At 35.5% G+C, this 27,524-nt stretch overlaps 3 protein-coding genes across 4 annotated transcripts; all 3 read left to right on the top strand.

Annotated features, from left to right (window-relative positions):
- Positions 1-1,253: 1,253 nt before the first annotated feature.
- On the top strand, positions 1,254-6,550 carry LOC110848406. 2 transcript variants are annotated; one of them, XM_035851143.1, is made up of 7 exons: positions 1,254-1,764; positions 1,949-2,203; positions 2,270-2,451; positions 2,933-3,066; positions 3,141-3,469; positions 4,250-4,533; positions 4,962-6,550. In XM_035851143.1, the coding sequence occupies exons 2-7, from the start codon at positions 2,050-2,052 to the stop codon at positions 5,883-5,885; spliced, it is 2,007 nt and encodes a 668-aa protein (XP_035707036.1). In that variant the 5' UTR covers positions 1,254-1,764; positions 1,949-2,049; the 3' UTR covers positions 5,886-6,550. The 2 variants fall into 2 exon arrangements, with proteins under 2 accessions (XP_035707036.1, XP_021951307.1); XM_022095615.2 differs by having other exon boundaries at positions 1,254-2,203.
- Positions 6,551-11,884: 5,334 nt separating this feature from the next.
- LOC110848677 (late histone H1) lies at positions 11,885-13,855 on the top strand. The gene is made up of 3 exons (XM_022095945.2): positions 11,885-12,042; positions 12,474-12,876; positions 12,967-13,855. The coding sequence occupies exons 2-3, from the start codon at positions 12,480-12,482 to the stop codon at positions 13,320-13,322; spliced, it is 753 nt and encodes a 250-aa protein (XP_021951637.1). The 5' UTR covers positions 11,885-12,042; positions 12,474-12,479; the 3' UTR covers positions 13,323-13,855.
- Positions 13,856-18,225: 4,370 nt separating this feature from the next.
- Positions 18,226-26,451, top strand: LOC110849296. Its single transcript, XM_022096698.2, has 8 exons — positions 18,226-19,516; positions 20,564-20,741; positions 21,178-21,409; positions 23,131-23,209; positions 23,989-24,117; positions 24,783-24,974; positions 25,921-26,156; positions 26,229-26,451. The coding sequence occupies exons 1-8, from the start codon at positions 18,990-18,992 to the stop codon at positions 26,315-26,317; spliced, it is 1,662 nt and encodes a 553-aa protein (XP_021952390.1). The 5' UTR covers positions 18,226-18,989; the 3' UTR covers positions 26,318-26,451.
- The last annotated feature ends 1,073 nt before the right edge of the window (positions 26,452-27,524 follow it).

Raw genomic sequence — 27,524 nt, 5'->3', positions numbered from 1 at the left:
TTTTATGAATTTAATCGTCTTTTAAAAATCCGAAAACTAATATGCAAGTATTTGCATCCAGTTCCTCAACATCGGTCTCCTTTAAATCTCTTTTTTCATACTACCAACCAACCACTCACCCCTTACATAACTTGCCTTCTAACAACATTACGTAACATTTTTTTTCTGTACACAATTCTATAGCAAGTCAAGTACTCACCCAGCTACACATACACATGTACATACATAATTTCAGGTCCTGCAAGCTTTTTTGGCTATCTTATGGTAAATACGTACTAATAATACTTATGCCTGCATCCTTTCTCTCTACTCATATTTGTTCATTCGTATACATTAGATTCGCAAGATTTCGCACATGCGAAAATTAAGATACATAGTAAACAACGCATCAAAAGAGTCAAGTTATGCTATATTCAGCCATCTCACACCGAGTTAAATACGTATTTTCATACATATTCTCATCTCTGCCTCTATTTCTATATGCATCCTTTCCCTCTACTAATAGGGTATTTGTGCATATGTAAGTATATCTTAGATTCGCAACATTTCGCACATGCGAAAATCAGATACATAGCGTGTAAAGTAAACATACCACCAAAAAGTCAAGTCACTACTATATCCCCCACTCTCTTCTATCCTTCCTTCCCAATTGAACGAAATTGACACTCATATACGTCCTTCACTCGAGAGCACTATGCATCGAGTACATATGTAAATTTGCTATGCATCAAGTCCTATAGAATTAACCAACAAACAAGACATCCATATCCATCCAGCCATTAATTTACTTTAGCAGCGCCGGTTGTGTTACATGCGAATACCTAATTTTTTGCCGAGTACAGATATTCGTGTCATTGGTAAAACACGTAAAAAGGTTCCCCGAAGAACCAAGCGAGGGGCAAACTTTTGGTTTATTTGCCCATTAAAGCGCACATTAATAGCGATCCGATGATACAGCACATGCAGACTTACTTACATACATATCTGAATATACGTACGTATAAAACTGAGCAAATATTACGTAAAGTATGGTCATATATACGCGAGGCCCGAGCTTACTTACTTATATTACTTTACCTTTGTTATTTTACTACTTGGTGGGCAAACCTTTAACTCAGGATCGACCATTCTTCTTCACTAAATATGTATGATGATGATGATGAATATGTACATGCATGCGTGGTCTTCTTGATAAAAAAGCGAGATAAAAAGGGCAGATAGTTAGATATGTATATATACATTTGTTCGGTCGGTGGGTCGGATTTGAGCTTTCATTTCATTCATATCCTCCTCTCGTATAAATGTATATCCAGTTAAATAGTTAGTTTAGTTTTAGCCGGAATACGGATCAGATCAGCTTGTAAATAAGTAAGGATCAGTCGAATTTGGGAAAGATCAAACACGTCAAAATTATAAAAAGCCGGAACTCAGATCAGATCAGCTTGTCCATAAATACAAATCTGTCGAGTTAAACACAGATTATTGTGAGGTCACCCGGTTTTAAATACATACAGATTATTTACCGACTGCAAATCGTAGTGGAAGATTTGCTTACGCGAAATATTGTGGGATGACGTGATGTGATATTTTATTAGTCATTCAGCGTGAGAAACATTGCAGGATTACATACATTGCATGGGGAAATTATTTGTGACTGGGTACTCAAACGTACCGATGTGATACATTACGAGTAGCCAATCAGTGTGAGAAATATCTCAGGATTACTTTGCATGGCGAAATTATTTGCGAAATTATTTGCGAAAGGTACCAGTACCTAGTGCTCGGCGCGAGACGAGACCATGCATCTCGAAAATTTCGAGACGAGATTCGAGACGAGATTCGAGACGTCATCTCGTCTCGTCTCGATTAGTCACTTTCGAGACGAGACAAGGAAATCTCGTCTCGTCTCGTGCCGAGCACTAGGTACTGATTTATCGATATGGCGTAGCTCGCTGCTATGAATAATTTGTATGCACTCTCGATCGTCTCAAGGAAGTAATTTCTATCGGTCGGTAATGTTTTTCGATAAAAATCTACCAATCCGTGCCAATGACGATTATTCCGCGATGTTCTTCTCTCTTCTTCCGGCCGATTCGACTCGTCAGGAAAAGAACGCTGGTCCTCTGGACGTTCGCCTTCACGGGATGCGTCCTCTTCTATAACTGGGTCAATACGGAGTATGGGAATCCGTACGGGTTAAATTGTAAGGATATGCGCTTATCAAGGAAGTAGTAAGATAAGTGGGTAATTAAGTAATTGATATGGTCAGACTTTTTGGACGATGGGGGTGCTCCCGGCTCGCTGGAATACGTGGTGGATACGGAACACTGCAAAATTCTCAAGCTTAGTCCATGGGAGCCGGCTATTCTGGACTTTATCAAGCCAAAGATAACCCCACCCGACTGTTCGCAGCGGAACAATGGGCGGAAATGGGTCTATGTAAAAAATTCGGTATGGGAGGATTTTTTAAATGCAGAGATATTGGCAAAAATTGAGTTCACGCGTGCATGACTGGGTGACTCATTGGCTAAAGAAGCACATTTTAAATCATTTCCACCCTCTGGGAATTTATTTTAAAATTCTAGCTGACAAATTTGCAGCTGATAAGCTGATTAATAGAATGGTAGTGAGTTTTTAAGCCAGTTTCGACGAGTTCCAATTTTCTACAAGCGTCTTAAACTTGAGGTGACCTCTTTCAAAAACTGTCAAAACCTGGAGTGTATATATATATTTTTAAAAATTTGCAACGATCAGCTCCACAAATTTGTCGCCCAGAATTTCAAAATAAGTTATCAGAGCCGAGAAATGATTAAATACGCACGTACTTATTTTGACGATTTTGGCTATAAGTCATTAAGTCCTGCGGTAAATTTTTAAATAATTTCCCAATTTTTAAATTAAAACTTTCCAATAACTAATTATTATTTATTAGAAAATTTGCATCAACGACACCGCCGTGATAGCGTCAGGGTACTCGATGTCATCGGTACGCTGTTGCTACAAGGGGATCATCCGCGTGACGCAAACTTTAGAAAATTTCGACTTAAATGCGGACAACCAGGTCGAGTAAGTATTTCGTATAAAAAATCGGCAGATTGGAAAATATGCATGTTAACCTTTGACCTCTGTGACCTTTCCAGATACACTTCGACCTGCACCCCGCTTGAAAAAGTGACCCCCCTTCCGGACCACGATTTTGCCCGGGTTTTCTGCACCTCGACGTCCTGGCCGTACTTGGGCGAGGTCGTTTATCGGGAGTTTGTCGCCATTCCGAAGGCACGGAAGGCGGAGTCCTTGGCGAAAGTGGCGTATTGGGCGACCCGTCGTGACCTGACGAGGCCTTTGCCCCCTTCCGTGGTCATGTTGGGGATCGATTCACTCTCCAGGATGAACTATCATCGTAGCTTCAACCTCACAAAGACATTCCTAGACGGGATCGGGGCCGTGGAGATGATGGGATATACGAAAGGTGGGAAGATAAGAGGTTATCTGTGTAGGTTACAACTCCAAAATTGTGATGGAATTAGTTTTAATTAAGGAAATAAGTTGGAAAATAGTGAGGCAATTCACGCAGTGATTGGTAACTTTGTAAAATCAGTAAATTTTAAAAAATAATTTTACTAAATTTTACTAAATCAAGAAACGCCCTTGGTCTGAGCAAGTTTACAAAAATTTGGGGGCTAATTTTTCTCAGAAACAATTTGTAAAATTTTGTAAAGAATTTACGGATTTTACAATGTTATCAAAGACTTCCCGGCAGGTCTCCTTGAGGCAAAAAATTTTTAAAAAAATTGATAAGGTTCTACGCCAATAAATAAAAGTGAGGTAAATTAAATATGGTTTAATTATTAAAGTAGGTTCCCATAAAACTCAACTCGAACATACCAAGACCTGGATGAATTATTCATTTGATTATTCATTTGAAGTCAACAAATTTTACAAAGTTACAAAGACTTGCGTGAATTGACTCAATGACGAAATATTGGATTTTTACCAAAATTTTCAAACACAAATTTACAAACTGATTTTTCAAACACAAATTTTAACTTTTTGCTCATTGCGGAAATCGGAACGTTTTAATCACATAATTTTGAAATGACTAATTATCTATCTTAGAGTTTTTAACAAGTTAATTTTTGATCTGTTTTCTTCCGTTACAGATTAACATGTCACATTATTACTTCTTAATTATTGAAAAAAATTAATCTAAAAGAATTATTGAATTTTTTTTCGCATTATTTTTATTCAGTCGGAGAGAACACTTTCCCAAACACGGCCGGATTTTTGACGGGTTTTGACCCCGCCGTGGATCCCGAGCTGCTGGAGGGATGCATTTTAACGCGTGAAACACCGCAAGATTTTTGCCCCTATATTTGGAAACGTTTTTCTGATGCGAACTATCTCACGGCGACGGTGGAGGACGCGCCGGGTCTCGTGGGGTTCAACTACTTGAAGGTCGGCTTTGTTCAGGAACCGACGGACTTTTACTTTCGCCCCTTCATGCTCCAAGTGCACAAGAGCCTGCCGAGAAAGGTGACCACTAAATACATACATATTTACTTACCTTCTTCTTAATTACAGTTATCTGGAGGTCAATATTTAATGGAAAATGTGACCTTGGGTTGGAGTGAATTTTAGTCTCTAATTTAAGAGTTGTAGTCAAAATTTCGAGTGTTTTCTCAATCACCAAATGTCGCAAATTTGCAACATGCAAAATGTAAAATACGTACCGTTCCTTGACTGAAGGCGTCCCATTTCTGGAAATTTAAGTTTTCACATCCCAAATTCCGAAAATTACCCCAATTTTTGTAAGGTTTTTTGTAATGTGGGACACAATTTCCTAAGATAGTTGCCCTGATTTCCAAATATTTTACACTTTGAATACATACAAAGCTTATCTTGAGGTCATTAAATTTTGGCGTCGCTATTTATAAAACCAATTCGTTCAATTTTAATTTTAGGACTACTACCACACCGACTGTATCGGCACCTCCACCACAGAAGAGACCCTGCTATCCTACATTTCCTCCATAATGTCGCACTCTTCCTCCACCCCCGTCTTCATCCACTCCTGGCTCACCTCCCTCGCCCACCTCGACATCAACGGGGCGCGCTTCGCGGACGCCACGGTGACGAATTTCCTCTCTCGCGTCGACCTCTCCAACACGATCCTCATCTTCCTCTCGGACCACGGCCAACGTTACGGCGCCATCCGCGAAACGCTTCCCGGCTGGTACGAGGACAAACTACCCGTTCTCTCGATTTACCTTCCCGCCAAAGTCAAAGCTTCCTTTCCCACGTGGGCGGACGCGCTCGCGCTCAACGCGGCGCGCTTATCGTCACCCTTCGACCTTTATCAGATGATGAGCCATGTCTTAGATGCGTATTCGTCTCGGGAAAAAGAGGCTGACGGCCGCGGTCAACCGCCCAAATTTGACACTACGCGCGCCCGCGGCCAGTCGCTCTTCGTCCCCATCTCGCCGCTCAGAAGATGCTCCGATGCCGGGGTGAAGACCAACTTTTGTGCGTGCCTCCCCCCAAAAAAGGTGAATGCGTCGGACCCCCTCGTTCTCCAGGCGGCCGTGGAGGCGGTAAAATATTTAAACAGTGTTATTCCGAAAACCAAGTGCGTCCCGGTGGTGCTGGACAGGGTCGTGGCGGCGGCCGTGATGCAAAATGGGGCGACCGAGGGGACATATCTCGTCACTTTCTACACTAACCCGGGTCAATTTATGTTTGAAGCGACGGTGGATTTTGGACAGAGTGGAGCAAAGGGTCAAGTTTGGTTTAATGTGACGACGGATTTGTTGAGGATGAATAAAATATCGAGACCGGCGGATTGTGTGGAGACCTCGTTGCTTGAGAGGTACTGTTACTGCAAGTAGCAGGACAGCGTTGGTGATAAGATATGTGGAGGTCGACGCCGTCGATCGTATGTCGCTGGCAGCATTTTACCTCGCCAAATCTGATTTCTTGTGTCTTCGACATTGTGACGCCGAGAAAAAATCGACAAAATTGACGCCGCCACCGCCACGAAATTTGGACCTTTGGGACTACAAGTAGTGAATTTTCTTTAAATAAAGCTGTGATATTAAAAAGAACAAGGAAAACATACCAAGAATTAATTCATGAGACTGATGAATAACGCGTTCAGAAAATATTTAAATACTTAATTACTAACTGTATACTTAATTGAGTCATTAATTTAGCCATGTAAAACTATGACAAACTCGCAGAGATTATCAGTATTTAATTAATGGAGATGAGACCGGTTTTTTATTATTCTGGTCAAGTTTATGTCACAGCAATTCTAGTTTTCGGATTGTTAGAAAGACGAATACTGCCCCGTTCATATGTGGCAACTTGCGCCATAGTTAAACGATAACATTGGGTGCAAGTTGGTAATTAATGAGCCAAGAAATAATTTTCTCAGAAATGTCGTATTTAATTAAGATGTGTATAATTTCCATCATATTTGTTGATCAAAGTTGTTTTTTGTTACTTTATATTGGGGCAAATTACGTAATAAAGTGTTATTTAAGAGTGGAAATGAGTTGGCCTGAAGTAAAATTAATTAAAATGGGGAGAGAAAATTGCCTCATTCGGGGGTGAGATGCGACCAAAATAAAAGCAGTTGAGAATGAGATTTTACCCAGTCCAGCAGCAGCAGCAATCTCACTCGGGGGGTGAGATGCGACAATGTGGGTCGTGTCTCATTTCGTTGAATGAGATTCCTGTGCGAGTAGTAAAGGTAAAAGCAGGTTTTCACGGTGAGAAGGTAGAGAGATGTGGAGGGTTTGGAGCCTCTACTGTTTCATCTGCCCGGAGTTCTTAAAACGAGGATAGAGTTTTACGAGGGAACTGGCCAAGGTGTACAGCTGCTGCTCCCATAATGCATGAATCCACAATTACATTAGCCGAACAGCCGAATTATTTTATTGTTTCCCATGATTTCTACTTCTATTATTTTTATTTTGGGGTACAAGTCTTACGAAATTGAATAATTTGAACGCCAAAATAAAAATAATAGAAGTAGAAATCATGGGAAACAATAAAATAATTCGGCTAATGTAATTGTGGATTCATGCATTATGGGAGCAGCAGCTGTACACCTTGGCCAGTTCCCTCGTAAAACTCTATCCTCGTTTTAAGAACTCCGGGCAAATGAAACAGTAAATTGGAGGGCTTATTTCGAGGGAAAGGTGTCCCATAGCCCGAAAAATAGCAGCAGATGAAATAAGGGACGCGTGCTTGCATACACACTTTCCATTCCAGGTCGGCTACTACATCGCATCAGGGACAAAAGGGCGAGTTGCGTAATAAAGTGAAACTTGTGGATTTTTTGATATTGTGCATAACGGCAGATGCTGCAGATTGATACCTTTCTTCCGATGAAAGAAGCGGGACCCTGCTGCTTCACGGACCGGAAATTGGGTGGATGTGGAGGGAAAATCGGGGTGAAATGAGTCGCCATTTTTTCCTTGAAGATGGTACAGATGAAAAAGTAGGCAAATTTTTATATGGATAAAATCATGTCAAGTTTTGTCATTGCGGACCAGAAACTGGTATGAATATACAGTAGAATTTAGGAGACATTTTCCAAAACAGAAGAATATATTTGTAAACTGACAACATTTTTAAATTTCTTGACGTCAAAATTTATGAAACTTATTTACAAAACGCGTAAAAGCATGACTTTAAATTAAAAATTGCAAGAAGTAAATAAAGAGTAGATCTTTTGTTCAACTTAATTGCTCAACATGTTTAAATTTTGTATCCGGTATGACAAAATTACAAATTACAGATATAAAAGTAGGCAAATTTGTATATCAATAAAATCATGTCAAATATTGTCATTGCTGATCAGAAGCTATTTGCACATGTATAAAATTTATGAAACATACATATTTACAAAACATTCAAAATGATCTAACATTTTACATCAAGTCTACGAGCTTGGAATCTATTTAAAAATTTACTTCCCCAACATTTTCAAATTTCTTACCTGGCATAAAAATATTATATTACAAAATTTGTGATTTCTCAAATTTAAGGGGTTTAAATATTACATTTAAATGAAACAGTATATTTTACTTCACTTTACTTATTCCTGAATTTTTACGAGAACTTGAAAAATATCGCCATTTTAAACTCTAATTACCGTGCGGTTTTTCGTGTAGTAAAATTCACAATTTAGGAGACGAGATTCATATCAAAATCCAGTCTTTGTCGTGGGACACATGGGTCAAACCTATTAAAACGTAGACCGACGGGGAGTAATATTAATCAGTAAAATTAAGCTAATTAATAGATAGCTGATAGATTAATAAATTAATTAAGTTGATTAATTAAATGATAATAAGTAAAATTTACTGTTTCTTAAACCTCTTAAATTTACTGTTTTTAGAAATTTAAAAATGTTGTCGTACTTTCATTCCAGATAAACATAATTTAAATGTAGAGCAATTAAAATAAGTATCAGATTTGCTTGTAGTAATTCATGAATAAGCTTTCAAATTCCCATAATTTGAATGTTAACACTAATTTATACCAAAACTTGTAAAATATTCGCAATGAAATTATTTCATTAAAAAAATTGTAAATTTTTCATGCCAGATAAAAAACTTGGAAGGGTTGAAGTGTTTAAATTACAACTAGATGAAATAAAGCCTCGTTCGAAATTATCTGGTTTGTTTATGAATGACTTGGTATTTAATTATTACTATTATTATATTATTATGCAGAAATATTTACAAAATATTGATATTTAATACGAAAAATTAGAAACACTGAAAAATATTTTGAAATTTTTGTAATGCTAAATTTCATATCATTCAAATATGCTTACCTATTATGAATGTTTTGGGTAATGGGCCCCCCTGGTTTTGCCGCTGTTTCATTTCGTCCGTAAGTTAACATGGTGGCGGGCGGATTTCAAATTCAAACAGGGGACCCATTACCCAAAAAACGCATAATATGTATTAAATAGAAATATTGTACTATCGAAAACTTAATTACACAACTTGATTACAATTTAATATTAAAAAACAAGTAAATATTCCATCGAAATCTTGAATGCAGTGCAGTGTACAGCAATTACAGCAATTACACAAACAAAATATAAATGTAGAACAACCAAATTTGTAGAATAGATATATTTCACGGAGTTATCAGAAGATTTATTCAGTAAGTAATATAATTTAAATGGTTAAAATTTTGCAATTTATTTTGTGCCATGAAAAACGTGTATTAGCAATTTCATTATATTTTACAGTTTTCGAGATGATTTTTAAAAAGGGTCATATTTTCATGCCGGATAAGAAACTTAGGAGGATTGATTTACAATTGGAAGTACAGAAATGTTTACAAAATATAATGCACAAAGTTAGAAATATTGCATGCAAAACGTGTTGAAATTTTTGTAATGGAAAAGTCGAAAAAAGTTCATATCAACGGAATTTACATATCTTAATTAAATTATTGCACCATCGAAAAATTAATCCGAACTTTATCAGTAACTATTGATCTGTGAAATTCGAATGACACTTTTAAGAACGATTTTTAAAAATTGTGTCATATTTTCACGCCGGATAAAAAAATTAGAAGGGTTGAATAGATTAACAACTTGGATTGCAACTTGGATGATTTGCTAGTTTATTTATTTTGATTCATACTCCACAAATCTCAAAAAACAGATTTTGTTCTGTTTTTTTTATTAGATCATTTTAAAATTGTTATATCGATTAATATACATTTTTTAAAATTTTGTCAGACTTTCATCCCAGGTAAACAAAATGTAAATGTAGAGTTATTAAAATTAGTGTCAGATATGTTTTGCCGTTTGTACAAAAGTAAGCCTTATAATTCGAAGGTTGGTACTTATTTTGTACTTTATTTTATGCCATGAAAAACTAAAACTTGTAGGTAAAACATTCACAATTGACAATGAAATTGTTTCATTTTACACTTTTAAGGACCGGTTAAAAAATTGTCGTCGTATTTTTATACCGGATAAAAAATTTTGAAGGGTTGCACAGATCGATTTACAATTAGATAAATTGGCTGTATTACAGAAATATTAGGAAATATTGATATTTATTCCGAAATTTTTACATTTGTTAAATTCAAAAGTCCAAACAAAATCATATATTATCGTAATAGATATATATGTTATTAATTTAAAATATTGTACCATCGACAGCTTACTTAATCATACAAGTTGATCAGAGTTTAATATTTAAAAAAAAAACAAGCAACTATTCCCTACATGCATCGAGATCTCGATATTAAGCATATACACATATTTAAATACATGTAAAATTTCATGGTCTGGATCAAATAGGAAATACAAAAATTTAACGAGAATCCTTTATCTCTATTATTTTGCGACCATAAATTTGCATCGTTACGAGTTTGCACATCATATAATCAAACGTGATCCCATTATTTTCTTTGAATTAATTTTCTACCCTTTGTACTTTTCTTTTCCAGAGGACTAACTCGGTCCAATAACGAGAACAAAATATTTGAGAAAATCGGAGCTTTGTCATTTATTTTGCTTCTTTCTTTCATCACTCGTTTCGATCTTCACTGCAAATTCGGTTTCGCAAATTTCTTCCCAAAACAAAATGACAGTTTCATCACAGCAAAAGCTGTTCTCGGAAATGCATAATTGGCCCAAAAACTGGAATTGTTGGGAGTTACGAAACTTCAAAGTAGTTCAAAAAGTCATCCTGCTCCTAATTAGGCTCGTTTTGAGCAATAAACAGTGATTAAGATGAAAGAAAATCATGCCATTCTTCCCACTTGCATCATTACCTACTTATTCTAAATATACATTAAACAAGTCGCAATCTGGATAAGGCCTTATCATCACGACCCGATAACCCACAAGGAGAAGGACGATATTTATGCATTATTAGCGTTCCAAGGATATCATCGAACCATCTCGAAAACGAGGACAGCGAGAGAACTAAATTCTCCTCAAGCCAACCAAAACCAACTCTGCTCTCAGAAAATCCACACAAAAAGCTGCCTACAAAGTATCTCAAACTTCGAAATTTTATCCAAAAATTAGCCTCATTTTCACCCACGAAAAGCCGATCCTCGCAGGGAAAGAAGATTACATAATAATTTCACCCCTCCCAAAAAAATTGTTGTCAACAATGCTTCAGCTTCAGCCATAAAATGAAATTTATATCGTCAACAAGCCATAAGAAAAGCACGTCTCGCTACAACACTCACCTTATGAAATGTCACTACGCAATTGACCCCACCTCCGCCGGTCGACCGCCCCCCTTCGAACCGAGGTCACACCCACATTCCCGTCAAAATCAGGCACCCCTCCGTCCAAGTCGGGTCCCCTCAAGTGCCCCCACTGACGAGCTACAACCCCCCAAAGATCCCCCAGCTAACTAAGCACACCGCACTTTTGTCTCTGCGAGCCTCGCCCTCCGATTTAATTGGTGGGGGGAAATTTCGCAAAAGTGCGGATATTTTTCAGCCCCCCTCATCCCGACAGTTTGGGCTGCCTTGGGACGAGTGGGGCCGTCCTGGGTGACCAACCACCCCCCAGGAACACCCCCTCGGAGAGAAATTGGTGGCCAGAGAGACGAATTTTGGCCACTTTGGGGCCTCGTGGAGGGCCTCGGGGTGGGGCGAGGGGGTCGAGAGAGGTGTCATTTTGAAGGGGGAGGTGTCGCTGGGGATGACGGGGAAATTTGGGGGGGTGTGGGGCCCGGGGGACGGGAGAAGTGGGGACGAAGGCGGGGAGGGAAACACAGCCGAGGAGAGAATCCTGGCATGAAATGGAGTTTTGAGAGGAGAGGAAAAGGCGAGTTCCGTGGCGTCCGCTCTGCCTCGTAAAACCATTCGGCAGCTCAAGGACTGTTTTCAATACGAGTTTCCTCCTCATCTGCAAATCTAATTCTGCATTCCAACGAGAAAAAAAAGTGAAAAATTGTAAACAAGGTTTCGAACACCGGAAAAGAAGGAAGAATTTACTGTTCAAGTTTGAAAGAGATTAAAGGAAAATCAAAAATTGTAAGAATGAAGTGTTTTTCGGGGGATTTTTGTATGGGAGAATTTTTTCATGTACATTTGCATGCAATTGCTTCCTATTTAGAAATTTAATTTTTAGGAAATTTCGTAAAATTTAATTAGTTACATTTTTTCGTGCTTTTGGGAAAATCATTTATCTTGTCAGGAAAATTGATTTATTTTGCCACAATTTTACGTTAATTTTGTTACAATGTTTGTTGACCCCAATTTTTTCATTCCCGTTTGGATTTTCATGAAATTATTTACTTTGGAATTTTTGAAATATTAGTTAAAATTAAATTAATCAGACTTTTTCTCAAGAATTTTACTTATGTATGTGGCGAACGTCAATTACCTTTAGCCAGTTTAGCCACGGAAATTACTGTTTACATTGAGTTTTGTACTAATTTTATTTTTGTTATTGTTCTTTATAGAAGAAAATGTCTGCTGCTATCGCCACACCTGCGCCAACTCCAATGGCCGTCGCTCCAAAGAAGGCAAAGTCCCCCAAGAAGACCGGAGCCAAGAAACCGGCCGCTGCCTCCACCCACCCCGCGTGGGCCGACATGATCACCGCCGCGGTCAAGGCGCTCGGAGAGAAAGGAGGTTCCTCCGTCTCCGCCATCAAAAAGTACATGATCGCGAATTACAAGATCGACGCCGAGAAGGCGGGTCCATTCATGAAACGTGGAATCAAGGCGGCCATCGCGGGCGGATCACTCGTCCAGGCCAAGGGCAAAGGACTCACCGGCTCCTTCAAGCTCGGAGCTGGCAAACCCATCAAGAAGGCCAAGACGGCCAGCAAGAAGAGCAAATTGGCCACAAAGAAGCCTGCTGGTGAGTAATTTAACCTAATTTTTACCATGATTAAATTCAAATTTACTTAAATTGTGACTAAAAATGTGTATTTTCTTCTGTTTTTCTCAGGTGAGAAGAAAGCCAAGAAATCCGCCTCCCCCAAAAAGGCCGGTGCCAAGAAGGCTGCCACCAAGAAAACCACCAAGGCTGCTGCCCCCACCACCGCTGCACCTGCTGATGCTCCAGCTGCGACCACCGCCGCCGCACCAGCAGCCAAGAAGGCCGCACCCGCCAAGAAATCGGTCAAGTCCCCCAAGAAGGCAAAATCGCCAAAGAAGAAAGCTGCAGCCCCCAAGGCGAAGAAGGCCGCGACTCCCAAAAAGGCCAAGGCTTTGAAGAAGAAGGCAGCACCCAAACCAAAAGCGCCCAAGCCAAAGAAGGCTAAAGCTCCAGCTAAACCAAAGGCAGCTGCGGCCAAGGCGTAAATTAAGCTGTCCACAGAAAGAAAACGATATCCATCGCTTATCCATTTCACGCGAGGGGATGATATCTTCAATATTTTGTTAAAACATAATTGTACATATTAGATTAGATTGGAATAGCGTAAGTAGAAATTAGAGAACAATGATCTCATTGAAATCATCTCAATAATCGAATTAAGAAATTTTACTTAATTCTTCTCTCTTTTTCTCTCTTCCACGTTTTTCTGGGAATATTGTCTCCCATTTTTTTATGAAAAAAGTTAGTACAATTCTGACAAATGAATTTTCTATCCCCCTGCGACAAACTTATTCCCAGAAAAACATGTAAGATGGATTTATCTATATTTAAATATTTAATCCAAGTATTCCTGTAAATATTTAATTATCCAATCAACTTATAAGTTAACTAATGAGAAATAATTAATTACTTGTTACTCATTGTTATCAGTCAAACTCTGCTTTACTAGAATGACGATGAAAATAGAAAAGTCTCTATTTTTAAAATAAAAATGGCTTTAAACAAGTTAACAAACATTCTCAAGTTTGAATCCAATTAATGAAACATCATTTTTTCATACGTACATAAACATGGCGTTCCTATATTTCTGACTGATACTCGGAAACTATACTATTTCATTTTTCAATTCATTACTCTAATTAACTGAGTGACTAATTTACTGGATGCACGCATCTACGCCACTGGGTATAGCAGGCATGCTATATCCTCGCCTAAGATTATATAAAGTGTACCGGTTTAATGTTTTATTTCAGAGAAAAGAAAGCAGAAAGATTGATCTGCCAATCATTTTTTGAATTTAATAACACTCTAAAAACTCCATTGCGGTGTTTAACTTGCACAAAATTTTGCAAAGTTGTCCTAAAATATTAAATCTTAAACCGCTGGTGGAAAAAACTTGGTATCCAGGTATTAAGGATACCGGGAAATTTTGCGGGCGCCGAAGGCGGCCGCAAAATTTTTTTTGTCGCCAAAACAAACGGGAAAAAACGAGAAGAAAAAAAATTGACGAAAAAAATACGAAGCGGAAAGAAAAAATGGGAAGGAGGAAGAGAAAAGGGCGAAAAAATACGAAGCGGGAAGGAAATAAACGGGAAGGAGGGAGAAAAAAGCGCGAAAAAATACAAGCGGGAAGGAAAAAACGGGCGAAAAAATACGAAGCGGGAAGGAAAAAAACGGGAAGGAGGAAGAGAAAAGGGCGAAAAAATACAAAGCGGGAAGGAAATAAACGGGAAGGAGGGAGAAAAAAGCGCGAAAAATACAAGCGGGAAGGGAAAAAAACGGGAAAGAGGGAAAAAAATTTTAAAAAATACGACCGAAAAAAATACGAAGAGGGAAGAAAAAAATTGCGAGGGAGAAAAACGGAAAGAGGAAGCCGGAAGGAAGATGAGACAAAATGGAAGACAGAAATACAAAGCGGAAATCGAAAACCTACTGAAAAATTTGAAGCGGGTAGAAGAAATCAATTGAAAAATTTGAAGCGTAAAGGAAAACCCGTTTTTCTCTCCCGTTTCTTTTCGGTAAGTTTTTAACAAATCTAGGAATAAATGGAAAGCTGAATGGAGAAGCGCAAGGAGTTGAACAACCGATGAAAAATACGAGGCAGGAGGATAAAATATGAATGCGCAATTTTTCAGTTGACGGGAAAGAAAAAAGGGGTGAGGCGGAGAAGTTACACAACGGGAGGAAAAAGCGGACGGAAAGCAGAAAGTGGGAAGAAAATCGGACGAAAAGGATTTGAAACACGGATAATACGAACCGACGTCAAGACTAAAGCGGGAATTGCCAAATTTGCGTTAGGTTAGCATAGTCCGACCTATAAAATGCGTTAGTCGCATCCAGTACAAATACCCCAGAATTATTTATGGGGTTCCTGCTTTTTGGAGGCTATTAGTTGTTTTGACTAATATTACGCAGCCACTCTCACCATCGTCCGTGAGAGACATTATGCCAAGTTTTATAGTATTTGGGAATAGGTTTTTGAGTTAGGCACGTATGCTTCTCATGAAGAATTGTTTAGCGATCTACATACAACATAGCGTAGCAGTAAAATTATCTGGGTGGCGGAGATGTGGGAAGCTTGTTTAGTAATTTTAAGTGCACTTCCTCACCTTAGGATTAGAACCATTTACTTTTTCAAGCTATATTTTATTAAATATGAATTCCTACCGGATATCAATATTTTTGTTTAATTGAGAACTCCGTCTTGAGGAGTTGTATGCACAGTGTGCTAAAACTAGCTAGAATCTTTCAGATCGTTGGAGATAATAAAAATCTGATAAATGCATTTCAAATTTGAATAAATACCGCAAGTCAATTTTTAAATATTATAAGGCAAATTAGTGTGTAAAATCTTGAAAGGAAGCGGGGGTCTCTAACATCCGAAATGGAAATTTGAATGGCGAAATATAACATTGTTAAGGGAGTTGAAAGTAAGATTCAGTCTAGTCTCCAATAAAATAAACCCGAAAAAACGAGATTCTTATGTGAAGAGTAAGTGTAACGGAAAGTTTAAAACAAAACTATTAAAATGATAATCAATTATTTGCATCACCACTCGCTGTATGTTTGATACCACTAAAAAGTTTTAGAAGTTTTTCGTCACATTTTTCGAATTCGTAACAATTTGAAATTATTCGTCGAAATGTGCTTCACCCGATGAGCGAATTTGCGGCCCGTATTGAACTTAGAGAGCCAAAACCTGTAAAGTGTAGTGCATTGTGTATTAACTAAGTTTTAATTGAATAAATTTAATTATTGAGTAGTTGTTGCAATTTATCTATGTGGTATCAAAAATACGGCGGGCGGTGACGGACATAAGTAACTTTGTTATCATTTTAATAATTTTATTTTAAACTTTTCGTTGCACTTATGTACTATTCACCTAAGAATCTCGTTTGTTTGATTTATTTTATTTTGCAACTTTTTTAATTTTTCCTGTATTCACCAATTAACAGGGGTGCATGGCGTAATGATTTGCTGGCATTATTACCACAACAGCGCCCAATGCTGGGAAACTTCCAACCGACTTATCTCAGCCATTTGACTACCGATTTTGTTACTCGCGGAAGCAAAAATATAGCAATAAATATACGAAATAATATTTTTTATGTCTGAATATTGTTAGAGTTCTGGTTCACAAAATTACTCTATCGAAATTGTTTTGGGAGGAAGCCTCTAAGAAACATCCTCCTGGAGGGTGTTTTTGGCCCATAAGTCGGAAAAAAATCATCTACTTAAAAATGGAGTCGTCAAAAATGGCGTACTCCCTATCCCCAATAGTGTGCAAAATTTGAGCAAAATCAGTTGGAAATTGACAAAGTTTTTCTTGTGACACATTTTTCGAGGTCCCCTGTAAACGCACACTTCTGTAGGTTATTTGGTCCTTGGCTATAGCCAAGAGATTAATTTTGGCAAGCGTGAGCTGGTTGGCTGTAGTTCCCATAAATCCACTTTATCGAAAAGAGGTAGAAGATAAATGCGTCAAATAACTTATGCATTACATTACGTATGCTATAAGATTCTTGAATTCAGTGGGTGCTTCCACCGAGAACTGGCTCTGTGGGTCTCGCCTTCAACGATGCATAAATGGGGGAAAACACTCGAAAAATTAATTTCAAATCGGAAGCTAACTGGTCCTCAAGATCAACCAGAAATTTGTAACATGAGAACCCTTGCAGTTACGCGGTTCATTCCTCGTATATACAGTTATCTCTGCCATACTGTCTACAAAATACTTCTTATCAAAAATACTGAAAGCATTAGTTTGGTAGTAGTTTCTACTCTTTACTACACTCAATTAAATTCTAAAATCTCCTATCTATGTACATGCAGTGTTGATCTGCTCTTTCGCGGGACTGAAGATCAAACCTGAAGGATATAACAAAACTTCCTGCTTCTTATTCCCACAAATGAATATACGTAGCATCAAATGCAATGTAATAATAGAAGCGCATGGTAATTACAATTAGTAAACCAACCACCAAGAAATTAGCTAAGTACTATTGTATTGTCCAAAGAGTTTGTGAGAAGAATTACTATAAAGGTCACTAAATCGGGAAATTTTTGGGACCGGGAAATTTTTTGGCAATGTTGGATACCGGGAAGAAAAAGTTTTTTCCACCAGCGTCTTAAACTCGCTAAAAAACACGTCAAAATATTTATGTGTGCACACCAGTTTAGTGATTACTGTTGTTGAGACTCTAAGAGCTGAAATTTCGTACACCGTTAAATTTTTTTGAACAGTTCAAATTTTCAAAATTTGAAAAAAAAGTTTGTTTAATCCCCTCCCTGCGCTGTAATTTGCCATCGAATTTAAGGTTTTCAAACTTTTTCCGAATTTTGTTCGCCAATTTTAGATCTTAAAATATGTGTTCAAAAATTTGAAATATGTGTTCAAAAATTGTTGTCGCCGGTGTGAGTATTTTTAACAGTGTAGGAAGTAGTAAGACCACGTTACATCTAACAATTAAAATTATTCGTTAATTACAAAATTTAAAAATTGCATTACGGCATTTAACTATGCAATATTACAAAAAAAAATATTAAAAAAATATTTATATATATATATATTTTGTATATATATATACAATCAAAATATTTACGATCCTTGTATTGGGCTCAATAATATATATATTTCCTATCACAAAGTGGGTATTGACGAATTTAAGGAAAAATTTCAATAATTTCGCATTTTTTCCCTGATTTGCGGTTTGCTCAATTATCAATGAAAAATAATATGCAACGTTACACAAATCTAATTAATTTGCAAGTCCGAATTAGATTTAAATAAATATCGATCACATTTATATATTTATTCATTCAATTTTCCAATTTTTTGTCCGCATAAATACCGAAATTATTTTATTCTGCTCCAGATTCTGATAAGATTTATATTAATTTACTGCATAATAATTCCAATTTGTTCTTCATCTTTGCATATATGCAAATATATGCAAATTCCCATCAATATGGGAATTTTACTTTAATCCATATTTTCATACGGTTTGAGATTTGTATTTATTAATAACTAATTATTAATTCGTGCTACTTAATTATAACTGAAAAATGATATACAACAGTGCAAAATTTGTTTAATTTAATCAATATAGGTGCCATTTGACCAGTCAATTTCTCAACTTACTTCTGCATCTTCGCATAAATTTATGTTGATCCATATTTTCATAAGACTTTAAATTTGCATTTGCTAATAATTAATAATTAATTGGTGCTACTCAATAATCAATGAAAAATAATATGTAACAGTGCCAAATTAATGTAATTTAATTAATATAGTTGCCATTTGACCAGACAATTTCCCGATTTTTTCTGCATCTTCGCACAAATCCATATTTTCATGAGACTTGAGATTTGTCCATATTTACCAATAATTAATTATTAATTCGTGCCATTAGGGAGTGATTGACGTTTAGAGCTGCGTGAACTCGTCTACCTTCCATTCATCCAGGATACTTGCGTCATGGTCAACTTGCTGTTCCTCATTATTTATTAGATACAAATCTAAATTCCTACCTGTTCTCTCAACACAAATCTTAACTACAATGAAATTCGTCAACATTATTATTACAATTAACTATAATTATAGGTAGTTAACTTTTCAACGAGTTAGCTAAATACGATTAACTTTAACGAACATGTCCATTTTGGGGCTTGTTGTTATCGTCAGTCTTCTACACTTTTCTGCGTACTTAACGACATCTTTATATTCGACGAGTTTGTTAAACACGACGGCGACAATTTATTCGCCGTTTTTGGGACAAGAAAAACGGAACAATGAGAACAGAACTCGAATAACGACACCTTTAAATGCGCCGAGTTTATTAAATGACACAGCGACGACGACAATTTATTCGCCATTTTTGGGACACGAAGAGCGGAACAATGAGAAAAGATCACGAATTAAAAAGTGTTGTCCTAAAGGACATCGTCTTTTTGAAGATATTTCTAAAAATGGACAAACCGAGTTTAAATATTTCTGTGCAGAGGAAACAAATCGTTTCGAAGTGGGGGAACATTCTTGGAAAATTTATAACTCACAGTTTGATTCCGAACCTATTTTCTCGCTGAATGAGTGGGACGAAATTGGAGCTTTTGATGGGACCAGGAATGAAATTCCGAACTGTACAAATTTAAAAGTTTTGGAAAACGGGGAAGAAATTTGGTACTAGATAAATTAAATCTGTCAATTAAATTGAGACAATTCACGCAGGCCTTGGTAACTTTGTAAAATCCGTAAATTCTGTAAACTTGTAAACTTTTACAAATATTTGGATAGAAAAATAGCTTCCGAATTTTTGTACATTTACTCAGATCAAGGGCGTCTTTTTATTTTGTACAAGTTTGTAAAATTATTTTACAAAACTTACAAAGTTTACAAAGTTACCAAGGACTGCGTGAAGTGCCTCTTAAATTGTGCACAGTTTACAAATATTTCAGCAATTATTTCTAGTTCTGCAAAATGATTGTAATTACTTGTAAGCCATGTGCAAGCTTTTTAAATTTTGGTTTAGAAATTTCCCCAACTAAAATTCCGAAATGAATTTTTTTCGTAAGTTTGGAAATAATTTATCATGTGTAGATATGTTTGTCCCAGGAGTAAAATCAAATTCCAGTTAAAATTAGGTTTCTTATTTGATATACTTCCATAGTTTTACATATTATTTCAACAATTTTATAATTATGCTTGGTGTGGACTCCACACCAAAATTGAAATTATCGGGTTAACTCCACAGTGTGGAGTTAATTTTAATTTTAAAAGTGTCCAATTTCTTTTTAGAAATTTGTTTAACTAAAATTCCAAAATACAAGTTTTACGAAAATTTTAAAGGGAATATAATCTAAAGATAAGAATTGTGTTTGTCAAATGTTAATTACATCAGCGTAGCAAAAAATTTCTAAAATTTTACACTGATCCGATCCTATAAACTTCGTAAATTTTGTAAATTTACAAACTTTTACAAAATCTTATCTTACAAATATTTCGAGAAAAAATAGCTCCCATATTTTTAGATCAAGGGCGTCTCTTTTTTAAAAAAGTTTGCAAAATTATTTTATAAAAAGCACGGATTTTACAAAGTTACCAAATTGCCTCTTTTTGACGCTATTTTTGTTTAGAAACTATAAATTCACGAAGTTTTGCTCCACTAAAAAGATATTTTGCACCTGCAAATAATTTACGCAGTTGACAAACATAAAATTTTCTTAATAGGTTTCGAGTTCTGGAAAACGGCGAGATTTTTGTCGGACTCCATTTTTGGGTGCATCCGATCTGGCTCAAGGTGACAAAACAGTCAGGATATTGTCTCGATTTCAGCGCCCAGCCAAACTTTCATCAACGCCCCTCGCAAGGCCTCGTTTTTTGTGACCTTGATGATTACCAAACTTACGTACGTAATTCACTATTTATCAAAGAAAACGGCAATCAACTCGGATATTTGTAACTACAAAAATAAATTTCCAAACGGAATTTGCAAAAATTTCTAAGCAAAATCAAGTTGTAGAAATACACTTTCTTTCATAAACAGATCGCAGGCGCCTCTTTTTGCTACAAACTTTCATGATTTTACATGATTTTTACATGAGTTTGAAGTTTTACTGGGTTACACACATCGACGCGAATTGGATTCTCGGATGTTTGCAACTCCATAAATAAATTTGCAACTTGAATTTGCAAAAATTTCTTTGAAAAAATCAAGTTGCAAAAATTTAGCATAAACATATCGCAGGCGTTTTACATGATTTTACACGATTTTACAAATTTTACTGGATTACGAACATCCGAGTGAATTTCATTTTACCCAAAATTTGCATATTTATGTACAGAGATTGCACCGCCTCCTCTACGGCGTGACGTTTACCGTCTCAGCGACCTTTTTGACCTTCACCGTGGTCATATTTCTCATGGTGAAACGCGGCCTGGGTCCAAATATCCATTCGTGGTTGCAATTCTCCTACTTTTTCGCCCTCCTTCTCTTCTATGTCGCAGAAGGAGCCAGGATCTGGGTCAAGTTTGACGGGCTTCACATCAAACTGGGGGCTGGCTGCTTTTATCATGGTGAGATTACGAAGGGTAGTCAAAATACTTGGCAAAAATACAGCGAGGCAATTCACCCAGTCCTTGGTAACTTTGTAAAATCGGTAAATTTTGTATAATAATTTTACAAAATTTTACAAAATAAAGAGACGCCCTTTATTTGAGCAAGTTTACGAAAAATTATAACCTAATTTTCCTCGGAAATATTTGAAACAGTTTGTAAGTTTACAGAGTTTACGAATTTTACAAGTTATTAAGGTCTAGATGAATCGCCTAAGTGTTATTGTATCCAATCAAATTACTCTTCACGACAACATTGAGACGATTCACGTAATCATTCGTAACTTTGTAAAATCGGTAAATTCTGTAAAATAATTTTTCGAACTTTTATGTTCAAAATAAAGATTTGATTTGAGCAAGTTTACAAATTTTTTGGAGGCTAATTTTCGTTCGAAATATTCCTAAAATTTTGTAACAGTTTTTAAGTTTACGGAATTTGCGAATTTTACAAGGTTACCAAGGCCTGCGTGAAATATTGAGCGTACTCACGTGAATCGGATCGCTATTTAAGTTTGAATTAGGAAACTTGGTTGTTTCTGTTTCTTCATTTTGTCACAAGTCACGAAAGATGAATTTATGGAAATGTTTGACGCCGTTTATTAAAAATTTGCAGATTTATTTGTGTAATTAGATATTTAGGTTACTTTGGGGTGATTTCTGAATTTAAATTCTGAGCAAATTTTTCGGATTTCTGCGTGAGTATACTCTTATTATCTTTTGACAAAGTATTTGAACCATTTCCGGTCGACAAGGGTGAAGAGCCAAGGATGTCAGCGTCATAAATTTTGACCTTTTGACCTCAAAACCATTTTCTTCTCAATTTTGACCCCTTCTCGAGTCTCAGTTAAGCTTAAAATGTGTCTTTCAGGGTTTCAGACATGTATTTTTAAACATTTTTGTTCCATAATTTAGCGGAGTTTGGAGTGGAAAACCTTACTTCTGATGTAAAATATGAGACAATTTATTCATAAAAGAATGCTAGGTGAATTTGTGAATCGTGTTGTGTTACGATCTGTCAGACTTACAAGTCGGTAAAAATTTTTTTAAATGATTTCCTGTTTTACGAATTAAAATAGGTTGCTGTCCGTCAATCCCAAGGATTATTTAGAAAGTCAAATTTCAGTATAATTAATTTCCATCCCCAAAATCGTCAAAATATGCACATTTTCAATAATCTCTTCGCTCTTGGAATTTATTTTAAAATTCTGGACGACAAATTTTTATAAGAGACAGTTCCCAATTTAAAAAAAATGACACTCCAGATTTTGATAGTTTTTGAAGGAGGATATCTCAAGTTGAGGAAACCTTCAGAAAAATTGGAACTCGTCGAAACTGACTTAAAAAACTCAAAGCCTTTCTATTAATCAACTTGCTGACTATGAATTTGTCGTTCAGAATTTTAAAATAAATTCCCAGAGCGGAGAAATTGTTAAAAATGTGTTGATTTTGGTGATGCGTTATCGAGTCCTACATTAATACGGTTAAAAAGGGTGAAGCTTTTCATCCGTTGTATGCATTTTTCGCTCATATTTTTTTAAGACTTGATAAAACTTTTGAAATATTTTTTATTCGATAATTTTGATGAAAATTTGATTTTAGAAATTTTGTTGGTTCATAATCCCGCGTGTATCCTTAAAAAATATCCTTTTCGTATATTAATAAAACCATAATTTTGTCCGCAGCCGTGGTCGCGCAATATTTCTCGATTGTCTTCATATTCACCTTATTCAGCCTGGCGGCCCACATGCTGTACACATTTTGGTAAGCGTTATCTTTTTCAAGATGCAAATTGCAGATTGTGTAAATTTAAATTGCTTATTTTCCTCAACACTTATTTATTGGGAGGGACCAGGCATAAACAAAGTATAAAGCACGTGATTAATTTGAAGGGGTCAAGGTTAACGTGAAGTCTATCCATCTCATGATACTTTTTAAAAAGAGATCAAAATTCCTCTAAAACTCTTAGAATTTTAACCATTTTCTGAGACAATTTTTAAATTAAATTTACACAGTTTACAAAAAATAGCGTAAAAAAATGAGGCAATTCACACAGTCCTTGGTAATTTGTAAAATTGGTTAGTTGTGTAAAATAAGTTTACTAACTTTTACAAAACAAAGAGACGCCCTTGATCGATCTGAGCAAGTTTCCAAAATTTGTGAGCTAATTTTCCTTGGAAATATTTTTAAAATTTTATTAAAGTTTGTAAGTTTACGGAATTTATGGATTTTACAATGCTACCAAGCAAGGTCTGCGTGTATCATGATTTTAATTTGTAAGAATTTTGGTTTATTGTATTTAAATTGTGGCCGGTGGGCACTCCCAGAAAGAAAGACGAGTTACTCACATCTATTTTACAGCACTTGAACACCAGTGACTTCAATTTTTATTAATGGCGTTAATAATTCCCTGTTTTTTTTGTAAATATGAATTTGAGTATTTTTTTACACTTAATTAAATTGCACAAATTCGAGTGAACTGCTTTTCTTTTTTATTGCCTTATTTTGGTATGAATTTCTGAATAAATTATGAATCTCTTAAGGAAAATGAAGCCACTTAATTCTGCCCGAAAACGTCCCAAGGGTCGAGACATCACCTTCTTAATCATGCTCCCATGGATAATACCATTCCTCGGACTTTTGGGTGGATTAATTTACAACCATTTTACAAAGTGAGTTTATTTTTTGCAGAAATTATTATATTTTTACAATTTGCAAAAAAATGTGGAATACTTGTCAACGAAACTTATAAATATAAATACTTGCGAAATTTATTGTACACAAAATTCACAGAAGTTTGTTCTCGGGCAAAATTTGCAAAGTTTACAAGAAGTACAGAGCTTTCTGAAAATGATTTTTGACAAATTTTGCAAAAGTTATATATTTACAGTAAATTTCGTTAAATTCATTTTACCAAACAAGCTTTTTTTGCAAACAGAAATAATTTGATGCATAATTTTTAAAAAATTGGCAACGCCCTGACAAAGAGCGAAAAACTTCGTATTAATTTGTTCCTAGTTAAACCTTGCTGGGTTTACAGGAACTACAAAAACCTATTTGTGAACAATTTTAACAAATTTTTAAAATATTTTTGCGCTTAATTTCCTTAAATCCATTTTCTCATGCTATTTCTAATGCTAATTTAAAAAATTACAAAAAATGGCGTAAATTTGTTTGAACCTAAGATTTACTTCGGTTTACAACTTGTAAAGTGTTGTTAAATAAATTTGTAAAAATTTGTACTTCCTGATTTCAAGTACAAATTTTTGTAAATAATTTTTAACAAATTTTCTAAAATTATTACATAATATTTTTCTTATTTTTGCGTTTTTTTCAGTGTAAAGGCTTCCCAACAGGAAGTTGGTATCTTTGAGTTTGGTCATTTTCGCTGCGCGTCGCCCGCCTGGTTTGTGGGGACGGCGCTGTACACCTTGTTCTTCATCCTCAACACGGTCTACTTCATCGCCACGGCGGCCGTCATTTCCGCCACGATTTACAAATCCGGCCGAAAAAAATTAGCGTCGGATACGTAAGAAAAAAATATGTATGAAATATGCTCTCGAAGCAAAACGTGCATCAAATTAAGAAAACAAATTCTACATTTCAAAAGCGTACCTTTTTACGCAAATTTGTTTGTGTAAAATTTATCGAAAATTTCAGTTGTCTCAAATTTCTTGAAAAGATCAAACTCTGTTAAAAAATATCATTCGTCCTTATTTACATTTCGTAAATTAAATGGTTCGCAAATTTAAAGAATTTGTAATTTCTAAAAAATACATGTATTTAGTCAGTCAACGTTTTCAAATTTTTGCAATACGGAATCAAATTTTTGGATTTAGCAGAATCTTAAAATATCTGGAAGACTTGGATGCCCAATAAAAATTCTGTGAAAACTATGTATTTTCAGAAACATTACAGATAAACTGGAGTAGGACAAAAAGTTCAAAATCGATAAAATCGACCAAGTAAAGTTTTATAAGTTACAAAATCTTTGAAAATTTGTTGGGAAAATTGGTAAAAAATGTAATTGATCTGCGTAGATATAATTCTATTATTTAAAAAGTTTCCCCATATTTTATACATTTCTTAAAAACCAATTTTACGAAATATTTTTAAAATTTCCTCTCAGGTAAAAACGTGTAGAGCTCGACTCCTAAAAATATGGGTAATCTTAAATGAGAATTGTTCATAATTCGGTTGCATTTATTACACGTGAATAATAATAATGAGGAACCTTTTCCACCTGTCTATCAAATATCGTTTATCTACATTTGCAAATTTTTGTGAATGGAAATACTACTTTACAAAACTATTTTAACTTTCTGCAAAGTTCATCAATTTTCTTTTCCTAAAATATGAAAATACTTAATGAAAATGCCTATTTTGTGGAAACAGTTATGTAGTCTACATTTCCTAAAAATCATAATCCAAGTTTTACAAAATCATTTCAAAATCTCCTAAAACCTTGTACATAGATTTCGCCTCCTCCTAAAAATCTGTCTCCTCATGGGAATCTTTTTCGGTTCGACGGTGTACGAAATCTCGTTTGGTCGCGAGGCGGCCCATCCGCTCCACTGGTTGTGGGCCTTCAGTCGCATCGCCTTCTTCGGCCTCCAAGGATTCTGGCTTTTTGTCGCATTCGGGTGGTCATCTGGACATCGGACAGCGTTGGGATGCACCTCATTCCAAGATGTCATCAACATGTTCAAAAGTATGTGAACAATAATATTTTTAAATAAGTTTCCGAAAAAAATTAAAAATTTCTGACAATTTTGTTTTACAGGAATCTCTTTCAAACGGAGGGGCACCGTTAGCACGACGGCGAATGGAACGACGGCGTCAATTCCGGATTGTGATCCGAAAAGTGTGTAAATCTAAAATTTGCTCAGAATTTAATGTCATTTACATAAAATAATCAAAGATTGTAAATAAATAATCGTGCGAACCGCAAATTTACCTAAATATTTAATATTAATCAATAAATCTGCAATTTCTTACATAAACGACGTCAAATGTGTCCATTACTTGACTTCCTTAATTATTACAAAATTACGGGAAAAAACTAATTTTAATACACCAAGCTTAAATAGTGAGCCAATTCACGCAGGCCTTGGTAAAATCCACAAATTCTGCGTATCTGTATTTTGTAAAATTATTTTACAATACGCGCGGATTTTATAAAGTTACCAAGGACTGCGTGAATTGCCTCTTCAATTGTGCATAATTTTTTAAATATTTCAGAAATTATTTCTAGTTTTGCAAAATGGTTGTAATTACTTTTAAACCATGTTCAAGGTTCGTAAATTTCGTAGAAATTTGCCAAACTAAACTAGCCTAAATAAAATTCCGAATGAGAATTATTCGGAAGTTATAAAATAATTTATTATTGGTAGATGTGTGTCCCTTGCAAAAAATCGAATTCCAGTTCACATTAATTTTTATGATATTACTACGTTCAAACTTTTACACATTGTTTCAACAGTTTTATAATTATGTTTATGAGTCGAGGAATTAAAATTAAACAGATTTTTACATGGCATCCTTATGCCATGTAAAAATGGCAATTTGTAATTTATTTGAAAATTGTAATTTATTTTAATTTAAAAGTGTCCAATTTCTTGTTAGAAATTTGTTCAAGTAAAATTCCAAAATGAAAATGTTTTGAAAATTTTAAATAGGGGTGAAGTTTAAAGATGAGGCAGAGATATGTCAAAATGCAGGATATTAAAATGTTTTCAAAATTTTGCACTTTTTCATAGCAAAATTATTTATGATTCGCATCAAATTAAAATATTCTTCGCAGTAAACAAGTTCCCAAATTACAAAAGAAATATTTTAATTTTTCTATTTATCTCAAATATCTACATACAACAATTAAATATTTAAATTCCTTAAAATCTTTCTCTGGAGATCAAATTTAGCAATTATTTCTTCTATGAAATCAAATCCTAATCGTACTCCAAAAAGTGTATAGATGTAAACTTTGCTCAGAATTTAATGTCACTTACATAAAATTATTACAAATCAAGGATTGCTAGAGAGCCGACTAATTTGTTTCAAAAAAGTGAAAATAAATTAG

The sequence above is a fragment of the Folsomia candida genome, unplaced genomic scaffold (assembly GCF_002217175.1).
Source record: "Folsomia candida strain VU population unplaced genomic scaffold, ASM221717v1 Fcan01_Sc004, whole genome shotgun sequence".
Taxonomy (NCBI): Eukaryota; Metazoa; Arthropoda; class Collembola; order Entomobryomorpha; family Isotomidae; genus Folsomia; species Folsomia candida.
Note: the sequence above shows the minus strand (reverse complement) of the source record. Positions and strands in the feature narration are given on the sequence as shown.

Excerpts from the sequence above, each read along its gene's own strand:
- LOC110848406 (XM_035851143.1), top strand. The coding sequence starts at position 2,050 with ATGACGATTATTCCGCGATGTTCTTCTCTCTTCTTCCGGCCGATTCGA. Across the intron at positions 3,470-4,249 it reads GATGATGGGATATACGAAAG|TCGGAGAGAACACTTTCCCA; the intron begins GTGGGAAGATAA and ends ATTTTTATTCAG. Across the intron at positions 4,534-4,961 it reads ACAAGAGCCTGCCGAGAAAG|GACTACTACCACACCGACTG; the intron begins GTGACCACTAAA and ends TTTTAATTTTAG.
- LOC110848677 (XM_022095945.2), top strand. The coding sequence starts at position 12,480 with ATGTCTGCTGCTATCGCCACACCTGCGCCAACTCCAATGGCCGTCGCT. Across the intron at positions 12,877-12,966 it reads GGCCACAAAGAAGCCTGCTG|GTGAGAAGAAAGCCAAGAAA; the intron begins GTGAGTAATTTA and ends TGTTTTTCTCAG.
- LOC110849296 (XM_022096698.2), top strand. The coding sequence starts at position 18,990 with ATGTCCATTTTGGGGCTTGTTGTTATCGTCAGTCTTCTACACTTTTCT. Across the intron at positions 21,410-23,130 it reads GGCTGGCTGCTTTTATCATG|CCGTGGTCGCGCAATATTTC; the intron begins GTGAGATTACGA and ends TTTTGTCCGCAG. Across the intron at positions 24,118-24,782 it reads ATTTACAACCATTTTACAAA|TGTAAAGGCTTCCCAACAGG; the intron begins GTGAGTTTATTT and ends CGTTTTTTTCAG.